The sequence below is a fragment of the Coregonus clupeaformis genome, chromosome 8 (genome assembly GCF_020615455.1).
Source record: "Coregonus clupeaformis isolate EN_2021a chromosome 8, ASM2061545v1, whole genome shotgun sequence".
Lineage (NCBI taxonomy): Eukaryota > Metazoa > Chordata > Actinopteri > Salmoniformes > Salmonidae > Coregonus > Coregonus clupeaformis.
In genome coordinates, this window is record NC_059199.1 from 30,321,055 (window position 1) to 30,339,056 (window position 18,002).

The window sequence follows — 18,002 nt, forward strand, 5'->3', positions numbered from 1 at the left end:
TTCCAGGTTGTAAGGCAACAAAAGAGGAAAAATGCCAAGGGGGGTGAATACTTTCGCAAGCCACTGTGTATTTGCATGATTTAGCATAATTAATTCAGCATTAGCATTTTGTTTCGTTCATGTGACCGACCAATACTGGTTCATAACATGTGACAGACCAATACCTAACTAGGCTTCTTCTCTCTAAGCTGAGACCTTGGAACTGAGATATCTTCTGTTCTCAAAACAAAGGTCTGGGTGTACTGCCAAATTGCAGCTACTGATAGTGAGGATTCGTTCAGTCAGTCACTTGCATGAACACAGAAATTGGTTTATAGAAAAGCACAAACATAGAACATATAAATGTATAGAATAGAAAAGCAACAACATTAAAATGTCCATCACATTAAGATTAGGGGAGGGTAAGCTGATCCTAGATTTGTACAACACTGATATTAATAATTTAAAAAACAGACAACACCAATGTGATTGAAACAGTAAATTACCATAATTTTATTTCACATATATTTTTTTCTTCATGATAGAAGTTCTGTCTTACAACAGCAATTCTATTGACAGAGGAACCAAAGGAAAGTAGGGAAACGGGAAACAGGGACTTCAAGCATGGAGGAACAGGCCAATTTCTGCAATCATAGCAACACCCGGAGAGGGACTGTGGAGGTAACCAAGAAACAACAAGAACGAGGGACGACTGCAGAGCCAGAAAAGAGGAGAGGGGGATGAAGGAGGGAGAGTGCAGTTTTGTTTCATCATGGGTGAATGAGAGCAAACAACTGTGCAATACAATATGTATTCTTTTTTTTCTCAGTCAGCCTAGTTAGTCTGTCCTTGTCAGCCATCAGTCGGAGTGTTGCTTTTTTCGTGTACAGCGGTGTGTATTAAATTTTTTATTTGTGTGTATTTAATTCTCTCTTTTTTCTTTGACACTCATCTCAGTCTTATGTGTGTTCAGGCTTCATATCTACACTTGTGTGTCTCTATGTGCACGTTTGTGTCTGTCTGTCGGTCCGTCAGTCTATCAGTCTATGTGTCTCAAAATCAGAGTAACTGTGCATCTTTAATGTTACCCTGTAGTTCTTCTGTGTATGTAGCTTAGAGGCTCTGAATGTAGTTGGTATGTCTGTCTGTCTGTCTGTCTGGTCTCACAGGGCAGTGGGGTTTCTGAAGTTATAGCCTGCAAAGCGAGCTTGATCCCCCAACTCCTCCTCGATCCTAAAGAGACCAACAGAATGGACAAAGAGAGAAAAAGAGAACTGCGTGTTCAATAATACAACAGGTAAATGCATCTGAACTGAATTTGCATCTGACATCCATATGTTCAAGGTAAAAGTCCAGGCAATCTGAACCTAGATCTGTGGTTAGGTTAGGCGGCGACTTCTACCTGCACCTATTTACCCAGTGATCAGGGAAATATAGTAGCCATTATTGGTTAATGCTGCTGTGATTGGGCAATCAGATCCTAGATCTGTGGTTACATACACCTCCACCTGCAATTATTAACCCAGTGATCATCAGGGGTTATAGGAGCTGTTATTAGGAGTCATGCAATCGGATTCTAGATCTATGCAACTTGTAACTTCTACCTGGACCATTAACCCAGTGATCAGGGTGTTATAGTGACTGTTATGGGTTAAAGCTGCTGTGATTGGGTAAGAGGCCCTCCCCCCCTGCCCTGCTAAGAGCCCAATGGGATTATCCTGAGCGGATCCCAAGTGCTGTCCGCACTGACTGGCTCTCACACATGGGGTGACATTGGCATGTTGTTAGCATGCGTGTCACAGCAATTAGCTCGGTGACGCTCGTTTATGTGGGAATACGCTCTTGGCTACACTCTTGGCTACTACGGTCACAATCAAGGTGAAAGCTGGCCTTATATGCAGGTACAGGTCTAGGTTCAGTTTACAGTAAATAAATGCTAACCTGACCATCGACCATTCAAGGTGGAAGGTAAAACGAACGTTTGATCAGTGTCTAGGGGCAACGTCGTCCTACTCCTATTCATACTTTTAGGGATTGTTGACCTGTAACAGTAGCTTATTGGTCTCTACACAGTATAACTACAGTATATGTTAGTATATGATTACATGCAATAATAAACATAGAAGTGTATTACTATTCCTTTGAGATGCAGTGTTTATGGAAATACACTGAGTGTACAAAACATTAGGATATCCTGTGGCATTCAAACGTTGCTCCACTTTTATCAAGGATGAAAACACACCATCACACCACCAGCATGCAATGTTGGCATGATGGAAGCATGTACTCATGTGGTTTTCGCCATACCCTAGTCCTGCCAGCAGGAACCGAGATTCATCAGACCAAGCAATGTTTTTCCAATTTCCCTGTGTCCAGTGTTTTCGTTCCTTAGCCCACTTCAACCTCAGTTTCTTTTTTTTTGCTGAAAGAAGTTGAACTCTGTACGGTTGTCGGCTGCCATACCCCATTCGTGTCAAGGTACGACGAGTTGTGCATTCTTTTATGGGTCTTTGAGCACCAACGTTGTACTGGACTGTCAGTTGACTAACTGTAGCCCGTCTGTTGCTCTGCACAAATTCGTGTCAGCGTCCTTTGTCCTCTTTCATCAATGACCCATTTTCGACCACTGTCCTGCCGTTGGCTGGATGTCCTTTGGGTGCTGGACCATTCTTGATACACACGGGAAACTGTTGAGCGTGAAAAACCCAGCAGTGTTGCAGTTCTTGACACACTCAAACCGGTGTGCCTAGCACCTACTACCATACCCCGTTCAAAGGCACATAAATATACTGAGCAAAAATATAAAACGCAACATGCAACTATTTCCTATAAGGAAATCAGTCAATTGAAATAAATAAATTAGGCCCTAATCTATGGATTTCGCATGATTGGGCAGGGTGCAGCCATTGGTAGGCTGGGAGGGCATAGGCCCACCCACTGGGGAGCCAGGCCCAGCCAATCAGAATGAGTTTTTCCCCACAAAAGGGCTTTATCACAGACAGAAAAATACTATTTTTGTTCAGTGTATTTTTTTCTTGTCCATTCACCCTCTGAATGGCACACATACACAATCCCATGTCTCAAGGCTTAAAAATCCTTATTTAACCTTTCTTTTCTTTCAAGAAGCAATATAAGCCACTGAATAGCTAGAGGATCATGTTTGACCACTGACCTCATGAGCTGGTTGTACTTGGCCAGCCTCTCAGATCTACATGGTGCTCCTGTCTTAATCTGAGAGAGAGAGAGAATTAGAAGAGATTTCGTGAAAGCGATACAATTTTGTGGTCAGATTTGTATAACGGTCAGGGTCTTCTGTGTCTATGTGGAACGCTCTGCATGTCTCTGTGAGTGAGTGTTTACCTGTCCAGTGCAGAGCCCCACCACTAGGTCAGCGATGAAAGTGTCCTCTGTCTCTCCTGAACGGTGACTGACCATCACCCCCCAGCCATTGGCTTGGGCTAGCTTACACCTGAGAGAGAGCGAAGGAGAGGGAGAGAGAGAAGGTGTCAGGCAGATATATATAGAGTGATAAAGAAACACACAGGGAGATAGAGAGAGGGATAGAGAAACAGAGAGCGAGCAAGAGATATAAAGAGAGAGGGATAGAGAGAGATGGAGAGTAGAAAAAGCGTGAGACAGACCGAGGATAGGTGGGGTGTGGGCGATAGACTATCAGAGAGGGTACTAAAAGGATAGTTCAATGAATGTAGGATTCTAAGTGATTGATGGAACGCTGCAGCCCGTCTGGTGTTCAACCTTCCCAAGTTCTCTCACGTCACCCCGCTCCTCCGCACAATCCACTGGCATCCAGTTGAAGCTCGCATCTACTACAAAACCATGGTGCTTGCCTACGGAGCTGTGAGGGGAACGGCACCTCCTTACCTTCAGGCTCTGATCAGACCCTACACCCAAACGAGGGCACTACGTTCATCCACCTCTGTCTGCTAGCCCCCCTACCTCTACGGAAGCACAGTTCCCGCTCAGCCCAGTCAAAGCTATTTGCTACGCTGGCACCCCAATGGTGGAACAAGCTCCCCCACGACGCCAGGACAGCGGAGTCACTGACCACCTTCCGGAGACACTTGAAACCCTACCTCTAAGGAATACCTGGAATAGTATAAAGTAATGCTTCTACCCCCCCTTTACTACCACTGTCTTTTGTCTAAACTAACACCTGACTTATTTCACCTGCTAGCACTGACTTGTTTAAAGAAATGTACTTATTGTGATCGAGATGTAGTTGTCCCTGATTGCACTGACTTTGCTCACAGCTGCTTGTTTGAAGAAGTGTACTTACTGTGATCAAGATGTGGTTGTCCCACTGGCTATCCTAAATTGAATGCACCAATTTGTAAGTCGCTCTGGATAAGAGCGTCTGCTAAATGACTTAAATGTAAATGATGGCTATATTAATCCATTCTAATTGAACAACTTTGAATGACTGTTGGCTGTACTTACGGTCAAGATTGACAACAGTTATAGATGATGGATAGCTGTAAAATGTAAATGATTGATGGCTATGAGTGTTGTAACATTTGACAGGTATATAGATGGAAGTAAAGGGTTGGCTATATAAATATGACTGATTGACGATCATATGAATGTAAAAAAGCTAATTATTTTCTTCATTCAATTATATTTTATTTGAGCATGTAACTGCCATTGAGATTGACATCTCTTTCTCAAGGACTTCCAACCTTGCCAAGAGACAGACGTGATGATTGACAGTTACATAAATGTGTATGAATGACATCACACTTTACTTGAACCCTACCTACTAGAGGTATTTTGGACCGTTCCTAAATGGACCTGGGGCTTTCCCACCCGGACCCAACACGCATAAATAAAAAATGTAAATATAGAGACCCGTTCCGAACCGACCCGATGACAACTAGACCTGTTCTGTATAGACCTGGTCGGATCCAGACCCGGTCCGATCCGAGTGAGGGAAGCAGCAGAAAAGTCATTTTTTAAGCTACTTTATTACCTCGAGCTGGGAGGGGCGGTACTGTGAGCGAGTGACACAGGGAGGAGGGAGCGAGAGACGGAAACCGACCAAACCGACTCGCGCTATAGTAGACTAATAGCTGCCAAAGCTAGGTTATTTATAATCAAATATGATTACGTCGTACCGGTCTTGACTGCATCAAACCGGGAGAAGCTAGTTAAGCTAACTAACGCTAGCTACAGCGCATGCGCTTTCTAATCCTACAATTACAAATAACAACAACTCACTGAGGCTGCAGTGCATCCACTTTACAGTCCTACAGTTACAAATAACAACTCCATTCAAAATATTAAGTAGCAGCCTACCTGATGGCTCTTGGTCATTGTAGCCTATCCGTTTCCTTTCACTTTAATTCCGTCCATCCTCCATTGATTAGATGACTAACTTTTGCTACACATAGAGCGAGGCTCTATATAACTGTTGCCTACTGCCGCTTTGATGACTCATGATTGGCCAACAACAAGCTACACGCGCCACGCTCCACTCTGGTGAAAAGCAGGAGCAGCAGCATAAATTACAACATTCCTCTACTGCAGCAGTCGCGTTCGGATCTGTATGGGCCCTTCCGGACAAGTCAGTTAAAATTACACATATCCGAGACCCGTGACAATCATATCAGATCCAACCCAGACCTGTGACATTATTTAGAATTCTGGATCTGGACCCGCTCGGGTCCCGGATCGGGTCTCGGGTGTTCAGGTACAGGTGGATCCGTGAAGACCTCTACTACCTACATCAGTGGTCCCAAACTCCGGTCCTCCAGTACCCCCAACAGCACACATTTTGTGTGACGTGGGGTCATGTGACGTGGGTCACTTACGCCTGGATGGCTTCAGTGACAGAGCCGATCTGGTTGACTTTGAGCAGTAGGCAGTTGCAGGCCCGCTCCTCGGCAGCCTTCTCTATCCTCTTGGGATTGGTCACCGTCAGGTCGTCCCCGACAACCTGGATGCCCACGGAAGCGGTGAGGCGGGACCAGGCGGCCCAGTCGTCCTGGTCAAACGGGTCCTCGATGGACACCACTACAAAGGGGACAAGGGTTTTGTGTTATCTCTGACTAGTTAAAAAAAATGTATGCACTGTGTGAGTATATGTATTTTTTAAACTCTCAAATAAAATCAATCAATCAAATTCATGTTAGATTGAATTAGGAATCTAATAGGTGTCAGATAACCATTTGCCTACCTGGGTAGTCGTTAACAAAGCTTTGGTAGATGTCTGACAGCTCCTCTCCGCTGATGTGTCTGTCAGCGTCCGGAGGAGACTTGAAGTCCAGGTCGTACTTCCCCTCGCGGTAGAACTCGGACGCCGCCACATCCATCCCAATCACCACCTTATCCGTGAAGCCTGCTTTCTCGATGGCTGTCTTTATCAGCTCCAACGCTGAAAGGAGAGACGGAAAGAGGGAGGAGGGAAGGAAAGAAAGATGATAAGTGTTGGGCGGAGATCGAGAACGAGAGAGGAAGGTAGACTCTATCTTGCCTCTGAACCACTCTGTTTCTGCTTTAGACAACTTGTCTTGTTCCTTGTTTGATGAGATGATGCTGCTGTGTTGCTGAGTGCAGAAATAGTCAAGTATCCAAGCTGGAGTGGGGTTGAGAGTGAGGCAGAAAGGTTGCAAGAATACACACTGATTCTGTTCTAGATGCTAGAGAGATACTACAGACCAAAATCTATTCTAAGAGGCTACAGCTGACACTCCTTCAGGCTTTTCACACCTCTTTTTGATCTTGCCAGGGTTGACTTTCTGTCACACCTAGCTACTTCTTCAAATCATTCTTAGCCCAAGGCCCAGGGTTATCACACACACACACACCAACGCAAGCTCAAGTACAAGCTTAAGCGCTCACACACTGTTAGTTCAAAGATCATCTGATACACATTTCCTTGGCTGTTGGGAAATGTGAGAAAAGCAAGCCTTGAGGACATATCGTGACAAGCATACAGATGGGCAGACACTGTTTATGATTTTATCTGTAACACCATGTTAGATTTATGGCTGCTGTTTTCCCATAGACATTGCAGACTAGACTAGATCGTGGGTGAGAAGATTTGTCTATTGGTGTAAATGCACATACAGAATGTGGGCAACCAAAAGTGTTGAAAATATGAACATTGGCACAGTCCACTATTTTCAAAGTGCCCCCAAGAGAATGTATTATTTTAACTCTGTTCAAAGGGTTACCAGAGTCATGTTCAGTGGGGCACATAGCAAAATGTTTTGAAACAGAAAAGAAAAAGTCCAGACCGCTTTCTTATGTTTGGTGTGTAATGAACACGACCCAAGATAGAGGTAAAGTGCCATGGATATCCTATGGTTGGAGTTGTACCGCGGATGTCTCGCTCGGGAATCCAACGTCTTAACCATTATATCAATAAAATACCTGTGGTCCGAGAGTGACAATTGAGCTTACAGGTCTCAGGCAGGTCTGCCCCTCACAGGACTGTGATTCTAAATCAACTCTGCTACACTTACCCTCACTGTTCTCCAGGATATTGGGGGCGAATCCCCCCTCGTCGCCAACGTTGGTAGCGTCCTGGCCATACTTCTCCTGGATCACCCCCCTGAGCGTGTGGTACAGCTCAGAGCCCACCCGTAGCGCGTCCCTGAAAGACTCCGCCCCGACAGGAAGTACCATGAACTCCTGCATGGCTAGCTTGTTGCCCGCGTGGGAGCCGCCGTTGATCACGTTGAACGCCTGGAAAGGAGATGAGGAGACAGATGGAATTAGCAGTTAGGCCAATACCCATGTTCAGCAGCTATGGTGCAGTACATTTCCCTTTTTTTTTCTTCTCGATACAGTATATGTTGTTTTTATCATACGTACCATTATGGTAAAACCATTTACACAATGACTGTTTCAGTGTTCATTATTGTTATTATGCTACTGCTACACCTCCTTCTCCTCTGATATGACAGTTACATAAGTAGTGTTTGTCTTACTGGAACTGGCAGCACCAGCTCTGTGTTTCCTGCCAAGTCAGCGATGTGACGGTACAGGGGGACCTCTTTCTCTGCTGCACCAGCCTTGCAAATGGCCAGGGAGATTCCCAGGATAGCATTAGCACCAAACTGAGCTGTCGACGAGGAAGGAAATGCGATAAATTCCAAAAAGGGCTACCAAAATCTAGGTTCAGACAAAAGCCCATTCTCTCAGTTAATGGTGGACCTGAATTGATCAGGGGATACAGCTTGACACATTTTATCTGTTTCTTTGGTAGGAGCCTGGAGACTCACACTTGTTCTCTGTGCCGTCCATTTCTATCATCGTGTTGTCCAGTTGCTCCTGCTCCACAACACTGATACCCTATGGGACACATCATATTTACACAACTCATTTATTAGCATATTAAAACGTTATTTAAATTGGTAAGTAATCGAGGACCAATTCTGTTCTTCAACAAATGGACGGATAACCCGCAACATATGGCAACTGCACACAAGAAAGATCTCATATTTTTAGCCACCTTTGAACTGAGCCAAACCCTCAAAAGTATTACCTCTTGCACATATCATAGATATAACAGATTTGCTTGTATAGAATCAGAGTACAACATCAATGAGTTGTAAGATGTTCAGCTCATTTCTATATGCATTCTATATATACACATTGTAAAAGTGCAGCAAAATGGCAATGTGATTTTCGTACGTTGCAGCAATGTGTTTTTACTGGCTGGCTGCATCCTAAGATTGATTTTCCACTAACATCTGCCTCAGCATAAATCTCTCTCTCTGTCTGTGGCGCAGCTGTCTGAATCATAAATACACACACACAAACAATAAGACACACACACACACACACACACACAGAACAATTACTCCATGCTCTTACTCACTCATACCAACACATCCCCATACACATTTCACTGCACCTATCTGGTGTTTGTGACAATAAAACATATTTTCTTTTTTTCTTCCACTGTCTTTGGTCCATCTTCACACATTTGTTTATCAACGCCTGTCTGGATAGGTTAATCACATCCACTCAGCTTCTTGAAAGTCCATCCGGAGGCGATGGTTATCTGCAGATCAATATGTACTCACACTAAAACATGATCACTGTCACCTAGCTGACAAAACACAGTCTCCAACTCACCGATGCTATGAGGGCAGGAGCCAGAGTGTCATTGATGTGGCCCACTGCCTTGAGTACACCTAGATCAGAGAAAGAAGGCGGATAGGAGAGAAGATGGTGAAGGAGGAACAAAAATCATTCTGTTTACTCAAGCATTAGATATACATGCACACAAACAAACCTTTGCCCTTGTAGCGGCTCTTGTCTCCATCCCTCAGCTCTAGAGCCTCATAGATGCCTGTGGACGCTCCACTGGGCACTGCAGCCCTGAAAAGACCTGAGAGAGACAGAGAGAGAGACGGAGAGAGAGAGAGGTAGAGAGAGAGAGAGAGAGAGAGAGAGAGAGACAGAGAGAGAGAGAGAGGAGGGAGAGAGAGAAAGAGAGAGAGCGAGAGAGAAAGAGGAGAGATAAGGGAGAGAGAGAGAGAGAGAAAGAGAGAGAAGGCAAGGGGAGGGAGGTGTAAAAGATGGCAATAGAGAGAGTAACGTTGGAGGGGAATTATATAGTAAGAGAAAGAATAGGTGATGCTCTTAAGAATGTATCATAGCTTTTGGCTAATCTTAGCGCTCTTTGTATGGTGTGATGCTCAGCTTTGCAGACAGGAATGAGAGGTGTCACCTTTCTCTGTGCACAGGTCCACCTCCACAGTGGGGTTTCCTCGGGAGTCCAGGATCTCCCTCGCAATGATGCTCACAATCGACATCCTGTGAAAGAGAGAGAGAAAGGAAGGAGAGAAAGAGATTTATTTTTACCATTGCATTTGCACATACAGTAAGGAAGTGCATAATGGAAGTGCAAATTAAGTGTGCAGAGTGTGACATTACGATTGCTATATCCCATCATGATTTATGAGAGAGTTCCACCATGTAAAGTTGCAAGACATCAAACAGTACGAATGTAATTGATTTTACAATGCATCGTGTACCAGAAGGTTAGATGGCGCTACTACCATGGTAAAAGGACCAGACTATCTGAATTCAAGTTCATGATGCTAAAACATGGCTCACTCAGACACTATGCCGCTATCAGACCTGAGAGTTGTGGAATCTGTGGTCAGTGACTCAAGCTAAATGACGACATCGTTCCTAGTCACCTGGCTCACGACTCCATGAGACACAGGGAATCCATCACTGCCATTGGTCAAGATTGGACTGTCAGCGCCCAGCTCACCATGACAAGCCTTATATCCAGAAATCCACAGGAGAGAAGGTTTTGCAATTTTATAACAAATGTCATGTAATTCTACTCATTTTGCCATGGGGCGGAGAGAAAAATATGCAGGACCGGCTCTGACTGCATGTGTGGGTATGCAGATCCACGAGCCACTGCGGCCCCTCATGATGAGTTCACCATCAAAGTTGCCCATCCCTGCCCTATTGTGTACCATATGATGTCATTATCATTTTCCTTATTAATAGTAATTAGCCCCTAATAGTTATTGTTGCTAATTGCTCATTTATTTTCATCAAAATAACAAAGGATCCCTAAAGAACTGCACAGCTATGTAATCTCCTGTCTTCACAAAAAGACAAATGTTGCAGCAGCTGAAATGAAATGTCACTGAAATGACAACTGAAATATTGTGCATTGAATAACATGCTAAAATAAGTCCCTGTACACTTACAGTTCTATTCTATGACAACCCCCTCATTCTGTCAGCCCCATACATTGCCGTCTATAGATGTATGAATGTCGCTGTATGTTTTTCACTGACATTTTTGTGGCGCAGAAATATATCATACATTCCTTTCAGCCCTATATTTTCAGTCACTATGAATTTATTTAACCATATGTTCTTCGTTGAAATGCTTTTAATTTAATGGTGCCACAATATGCATAAATCCCTATCCACTTTCAGCCAATCAGCCCCATTTTCGTGACTCATATATGAATGCAGCCGTAAGTTACATAACCCCTCCTCCCCAGCAGCTTGCCGTATGAGGACACCCATGTCCACACCGAACCTACTGTAGATTGCAGCACTCAGCATAAATACCCAGAGAGACGGAGAAGGGGAGGGGTTGGGGCGATGGTGAAAAAAATAGATAAATAATTAAATCCCTCCTTTTGGCTGAAGAACAGAGGAGATTCAGAGATTGAGGAGGAGAGAGGGATGCTTGGGTATAAAGGAGAGCAGGGAGAGAGAGAGAAGCAGAAGGCTTATTTTCGCAGGATTGGCACCGATTGGACACGGTGACACAGATGCATGGAGAGCGGTCAAACGCACGGCGCACACACACACTTTTACAGACGCTGACACTATCCCTCTTCCTCTCTCTCTCACACGTTCACTGTACACACGCATCGTACACATACTGATACAGACATTCAAGGCTCTTTCCCTCCCATTCACTGTCTCTCAAACACACACACACACACAGAGACGTGTAGAGCTCTCCCTTCCTCTCCCTGCCTCATAGACACACACACACACACACACACGCACATGCTAGCGCAATCACAATCACATTTTTCTCCACACACACACACAGATCATGCACAGAGGCACCGGTAAAGAACAAAAATGCTCTAATAGAAACTGACATGCACGTACATACAGTACACACACACACACACACACACACACACACACACACACAGTGAATCAATAAAATACCTAGAACCCAGAGCCAGGGCTGACACATTAGTTAGCATACACAACCGTAACTCCTCACATACAGAACTAGGCAAGAAGCAGCAGCATCATCACCCCGACCCACTCCAACACAGCACATCTCTGCTACTGGGATGCAATCAATACAAGATGCAGGAATGAAACAGGGGATGACGGAACACAGTCTGGAGAATGAAAAAAGAGAGAGGAAGAGAATTAGGATTTTCCATCATTACCTGCCGTCTGTGTGTTCCGCCTAATAGGGCTAGCCAGAAAATACTGGAGAGAGATGGAGAGAGAGGGAGAGAAACAGAGAGAGGGAGGGGGAGAAACGGAGAGAGAGGGAGAGCAAAGAGGAGGAAAACAGAGGGAGGGGGTAAAATGTGTGACAGAAGGGGGAGGGGATGACAGGATGACTCACAATAAGATGCTGAGAAAAGAGGAGAGAGAGAGGGAAGAGAGTGAGGAGGGGGAGGTCAAGGGGATTGACTAATTAGACGGAAAGAGGGATGGAGGAGAGGTGGATCGGAGAGAAAAAGACAGGGTACTGCATTTGGAACTGCAAATCAGCTGTAAAAATAGAGAGGGGAAGGAAGAAGTGGAAGGGGTCTGTCTACCCCCTTCTCTCTCTTTCCCTCTCTCATCTAGCTTCATCTCTCTCATCTCTCCACTCTCATCTCTCTCTCTCTTTCATGATCTTGTAAAGGCAGTGTAGTCGGTATAGAAGGCACCGTCCATATACACTATTACATAATCTATACTAAATAATAATAATAATAATAACATGCCATTTAGCAGACGCTTTTATCCAAAGTAACTTACAGTCATGTGTGCATACATTTTTACGTATGGGTGGTCCCGGGGATCGAACCCACTACCCTGGCGTTACAAGCGCCATGCTCTACCAATTGAGCTACAGAGGACCACAAACACAGGCACAGCAATGATGCACCTACAGTGTATCCCATTTCTTATACACTCAGTGGCCAGTTTATTACGTACACCACCCCGTTCACGAAAATGGATCGCTCCTCCAGACAGTGAGTCACGTGGCCGTGGCTTACTATATAAAGCAGGCAGACAGGCATCGAGGTATTCAGTTACTGCTCGATTGAATGTTAGCATGGGCAAAACGAGTCACCTATACAACTTTGAGCGTGGTATGATCGTCGGTGCCAGGCGCGCCTCTTCCAGTATCTCAGAAACTGACGGGATTTTCACACACAACAGTGTCTAGGGTTTACCGAGAATAGTGCGACAAACAGAAAACATCCAGTCAGCAGCAGCCCTGTGGGCAAAAACAGCTTGTTGATGAGAGAGGTCAAAGGAGAATGGCAAGAATCGTGCAAGCTAACAGGTGGGCCGCAAACAGGCAAATAACGGCGCATATTGGATGCATATCTTGGAATGCACAACTCGTCGATCCTTGTCACAGAAGGGGTATTGCAGCAGACAACCACACCAGGTTCCCATCCTATCAGCTTAAAACAATAAGAAGCCACTCCAGTGGGGACACGATCATCAACACTGGACAATTGAGGAGTGGAAAAACATTGCCTGGTCCAACAAATCCCGGTTCCTGTTGTGTCATGGCAGAGTCGGGATTTGGCGTAAACAGCATGAGTCTATGGACCCATCCTGCCTGGTGTCAACGGTATAGGCTGGTGGTGGTGGTGTAATGGTGTGGGGAATGTTTTCCTGGCACATGTTAGGTCCTTTGATACCAATTGAGCAATGTTTCCATGCCCCAAAAAATTCAGGCTGTTCTGGAGGCAATGGGGGGGGGGTTCTCATGTCACCCCGCTCCTCCGCACACTCCACTGGCTTCCAGTTGAGGCTCGCATCTACTACAAGACCATGGTGCTTGCCTACGGAGCTGTGAGGGGAACGGCACCTCCTTACCTTCAGGCTCTGATCAGACCCTACACCCAAACGAGGGCACTACGTTCATCCACCTCTGGCCTGCTAGCTCCCCTACCTCTACGGAAGCACAGTTCCCACTCAGCCCAGTCAAAGCTATTCGCTGCTCTGGCACCCCAATGGTGGAACAAGCTCCCCCACGACGCCAGGACAGCGGAGTCACTGACCACCTTCCGGAGACACTTGAAACCCTACCTCTTTAAGGAATACCTGGAATAGTATAAAGTAATCCTTCTTCCCCCACCCCCCATTTTTTTAAAAAGGTAGTTGTCCCACTGGCTATCATAAGTTGAATGCACCAATTTGTAAGTCGCTCTGGATAAGAGCGTCTGCTAAATGACTTAAATGTAAATGTACTAGATGGGTGTTACATTTGAAAAATATGTTTATAAGCTGTAAGAGAACAATTACACAGAAATACCAAAACATTTCAAATGTATTTTTGCTTTAAAATATGCTTATATGCAAAAGCATCCATGAAATGTCATGTCCTTAAAAATGGCAAGTTGTTGATTACTGGAGGGGTTTAATGTTTTAGGACCGCTTGACGGTTATACAGATAGACAGGAGGTTAGGGTGAAATAGTGTGGAAGTAGTGTGTATGTGCATTTGTGTGTATGTCAGTGAAAGTGTGCATTTCTGCGCATGCATGTACGTGTGTGTGTGTTTAAAGGGGTATGCCTAGACAGAGGAGTTAGATATCTATAATTCTATAATTAAATGGCCAAGTTTAATGGGATTATCTTTGGAATACAACAACAATGTCCTTGACACCCATCTCACTCAGAGAGAGAGAGCGAGAGCGAGAGAGCGAGAGCGAAAGAGAAAATGGGGGAGGGGGGAGAGAGGAGGGCAAAGAGCAGAGGGAGAGAGAGAGATGTACAGGGAAAGTGCTTCTCTCCAACTCTATCCAACTACTATTTTAATCATGGTTGATTGACAGTATGTCCGCCCTCTCGTCACACGTCTGGTTCTCCAACCTCTGTTTCAGTCCACACAGCTGCTCCTGTCCCATCCTCCTTCCTCTCATTTCTTATTTTCCTTTTGGAATGTGTGTGTGCCTGTGTGCGTCTATGTTATTTGTGAGGACAGAGGGAGCCAGAGGAGGTGCAGATGTCAGGGGAGGCACAGGGGTGGATGGGTTGCCAGTAGAAAGAGAGCCAGTGTAACAGCTAGGGGAGTTTGCATGGACTCCTCTCCTAGGGCAGCATGTGCGTGTGTGTGTGTATGTGTGTGGGGCAATGGATGGAGAGAGAAAGCAAAGGAAATAGAAAGAGAGATTCACAAATACACACAAATTGTATTCATAGCCATGATTTGAAATAATGCCTTGGTGTTAATGCTCTAGCTTCTAATTATCGTCTATAGTTTCCAGACTCCAGTTAAGAATCATCGACACATTTCTTTCCATAGGTGGATTCTGGATGATGAGGGGGTATGCCAACAGCTGTTCAGTGTGTAGGCTAAGCATGGGTAGCTTAGTTTGCAGGTGTATCGAAAGACTGCAGAATTCCTATACTACCTAATACATTACACTAGCTCCACATTGTCCAGATGTATTTTGCCCTGTTTGTTTGTTTTCTGCCTTGCTACTACAGTTCAAAACCCAATGGTCTTATAATGAACGGTGTCTTCAAATCAGTGGTCTAAAGCAGCTACCTGCTCCTCCTGTCTCTGTGTCCTCCATTTTGATCTGGAAATTGGATAGACAAAAGCAATATGGTGGATGTGGTCTATGGGCCATCGGCTGTTGTTAAAAAAAAATAATGATGGCATTAATACATCAGGTGCCAGCTACTGCTGTCATGCCCTTTCGAAAATGGACAATAAATATCTATTATTTTTATACTTTTTAGTGATATCCAATTGTCCCATCGCTGCAACTCCCCTACGGACTCGGGAGAGGCGAAGGTCAAGAGCCATGCGTCCTCTGAAACATGACCCTGCCAAGCCGCACTGCTTCTTGACACACTGCTCGTTTAACCCAGAAGCCAGCCGCATCAAAGTGTCGGAGGAAACACCATACAACTGGAGACTGAAGCAAGCGTGCATTCGCCCGGCCCACCACAAGGAGTCGCTAGAGCGCGATGGGACAAGGGCATCCTGGCCGGCCAAACCCTCCCTTAACCCGGTCGACGCTGGGCCAATTGGCCGCCACCTCATGCGACACAGCCTGGGATCGAATCCGGGTCTGTAGTGACACCTCTAACACTGCAATGCAGTGCCTTAGACCGCTGCGCCACTCGGGAGGCCCATAAATATTTATTCTATACTGTGATCTGCCATCAAGAGGTCCGAATGTTATGGTACGTACAGGACAGGTATCAGGCTTGTCTTGTAGATGGAGGTTCATGCCCCAGCCCTGCTATCCTCTAGCCTGACGACTCACACAATTCTTCCGCTGCTCTGTTGTTCACTACATACTTTAGTCGGAGATTGCCATCATTGAAGTTGTTCGTGGTGAGGAGGGGCACAAGCGGTGTTGTACAAAACAAAGTCAGCGATTGGATCGTCTCTAACCAATCAGAGTATCAAAGCCAATGACGAATTTTCAAACCTCCGCTTTAACCGGTTTCCACTAGATAGCACAGCCACAAAGTCCCAAAATGGGCTATATCCCAAAAATTAATGGGGGAAAAATAATTTTTGGGCTTAACTTAAGGTTGGGGTTGGGCAAAAGGTTAGCAGTGTGGTTAGGGTTAAGGTAAGGTTCAAAATCATATTTTAAAGCTGCAATATGTAACTTTTTGGGTGGCCTGACCAAATTCACATAGAAATGTGAGTTATAGATCTGTCATTCTCATTGAAAGCAAGTCTAAGAAGCTGTAGAGCTGTTCTTGTGCGCTATTTCTATGCTTCCCGTTATTAAGTTTTGTTTTTGCGTCTTTTACACCAGCTTCTTTTACATTGGGCTCCCGAGTGGCACAGTGGTCTAAGGCACTGCATCTCAGTGCTTGAGGCGTCACTACAGACCCCCTGGTTGGATTCCAGGCTGTATCACAACTGGCCGTGATTGGGAGTCCCATAGGGCGGCGCACAATTGGCCCGGGTTTGGCCGGTGTAGGCCGTCATTGTAAATAAGAATTTGTTCTTAACTGACTTACCTAGTTAAATAAAGGTTAAAAAAACAGCGAAAATACACTATTTTTGGTTACTGAAAATATTTCACAGCGGTTTAGATGGTACAATGATTCTCTACACATTGCTTGTTTTGTCACATTAATTTAAATTAGGAGAACTATTACAATTCTAGCAACCAGGAAACGGCAGAGCGATTTCTGCATATTGCACCTTTTAAGAAGAGAAATTGTAGAAATGGGTGGGGTTTATGACTTTGTGGATGTGGTAACTAGTGACGACGACTTCACCCAGGTGTGTTCTGGCTGTGGCCCAACCCATTGGTTTCTTGACAAATCAGACAGCCCCAAATGTGTTCACATCCAGTGAAGGCACAGATTATCCATTAAATTGACCAGATGGCCTCTCTAACAATTAAAATAAATGTCTTCAAAAAATGGAAGAAGGTCGGGAGGAGGCAAGATCAGGTGGGACCATTCTAGCCAATGAGAGGCAGATACGCGAGTGAACAACAGGCACAACTCCGATATAAAGTGTTTTTTTTCTCAAAATCTCTCTCGGACAAGGTGACCTTTATCGAGATATTCGGCTCTATTTACTCTTAGATTCGAAAATGCTAATTGGCATCAAAGTGGACATCATGCAAGACTACAAATCCCTGCAAGCTCCTGCACGTCATCTCTAGCTGACACCTTTGCTAACAGGTATTGTGTCAATTTAAAACTTGCACAAGACAGTTCACAGAATTGTCAATTTTATAGAAATGTATCCAATTTATTAATTACTAAATAGAGTTAACAGATAGTTAATCTGTAGTTCTTTAAGATAGCAACATTAGCAGCTAATTAGCGTTTCATTAATTGGGGGTGGGGAGAGGGACATACAGGTGAATATATTGATAAGCCACCTTGTCCTAAAGAGATTTTAAGTGTTTCTAAAATCCCTATAGGAAAAATGAATGATGGAAAAATGATTGGAACCATTTCCTTGTTTGACCGCTAGGTTTTATGGGTATTATGACTTGTACTGAGGTACTCTATAGTGGAGACGAAACTAACTAACTAAATCTGTGAGCTTGGCATAGCATTTGGCAGGAGCAAGGAGTCTGGTTAGCCAGGCAAGCTATCCTCCCCCTAATTCACTGTGCTCAGAAAGTAGCCCACTGGTAAAAATTTGTTACTTACTCCTGCTAGAATAGCATTCAGTACTCAACTCTCCTGTGGCATGCCTCACCACCAGGCAGGTCCAGGCTTGCTCTGAACTTAAACATGTACAGACTCTCACTGATCAGTAAAGCAATACTGCAGATTGATATATTGTGTTAGT

General features: G+C 44.7%; 1 protein-coding gene across 2 annotated transcripts; it reads right to left on the reverse strand.

Annotated features, from left to right (window-relative positions):
• Nucleotides 1–465: 465 nt before the first annotated feature.
• LOC121571552 (gamma-enolase) lies at nucleotides 466–12,021 on the reverse strand. Of its 2 annotated transcripts, none has more exons than XM_045221914.1 (12): nucleotides 11,915–12,021; nucleotides 9,683–9,768; nucleotides 9,245–9,340; nucleotides 9,085–9,143; nucleotides 8,226–8,295; nucleotides 7,932–8,065; nucleotides 7,464–7,686; nucleotides 6,173–6,370; nucleotides 5,808–6,009; nucleotides 3,340–3,448; nucleotides 3,152–3,210; nucleotides 466–1,212 (listed from the first exon to the last, which is right to left on the reverse strand). In XM_045221914.1, exons 2-12 carry the CDS (start codon nucleotides 9,765–9,767, stop codon nucleotides 1,143–1,145), a joined length of 1,305 nt encoding a protein of 434 aa, XP_045077849.1. In that variant the 5' UTR covers nucleotide 9,768; nucleotides 11,915–12,021; the 3' UTR covers nucleotides 466–1,142. The 2 variants fall into 2 exon arrangements, with proteins under 2 accessions (XP_045077849.1, XP_045077848.1); XM_045221913.1 differs by lacking the exon at nucleotides 11,915–12,021 and adding an exon at nucleotides 11,744–11,814.
• Nucleotides 12,022–18,002: the final 5,981 nt, after the last annotated feature.

Bases quoted from the DNA above. Each gene is read 5' to 3' on its own strand.
- LOC121571552 (XM_045221913.1), bottom strand. From the start codon at position 11,799: ATGTGCTGTGTTGGAGTGGGTCGGGGTGATGATGCTGCTGCTTCTTGC. The intron at 6,010-6,172 runs GTAGGCAAATGG...TCCCCTTTGTAG, and splicing joins CTTTGTTAACGACTACCCAG to TGGTGTCCATCGAGGACCCG. The intron at 3,449-5,807 runs GTAAGTGACCCA...GCTCTCTCTCAG, and splicing joins GTCACTGAAGCCATCCAGGC to GTGTAAGCTAGCCCAAGCCA.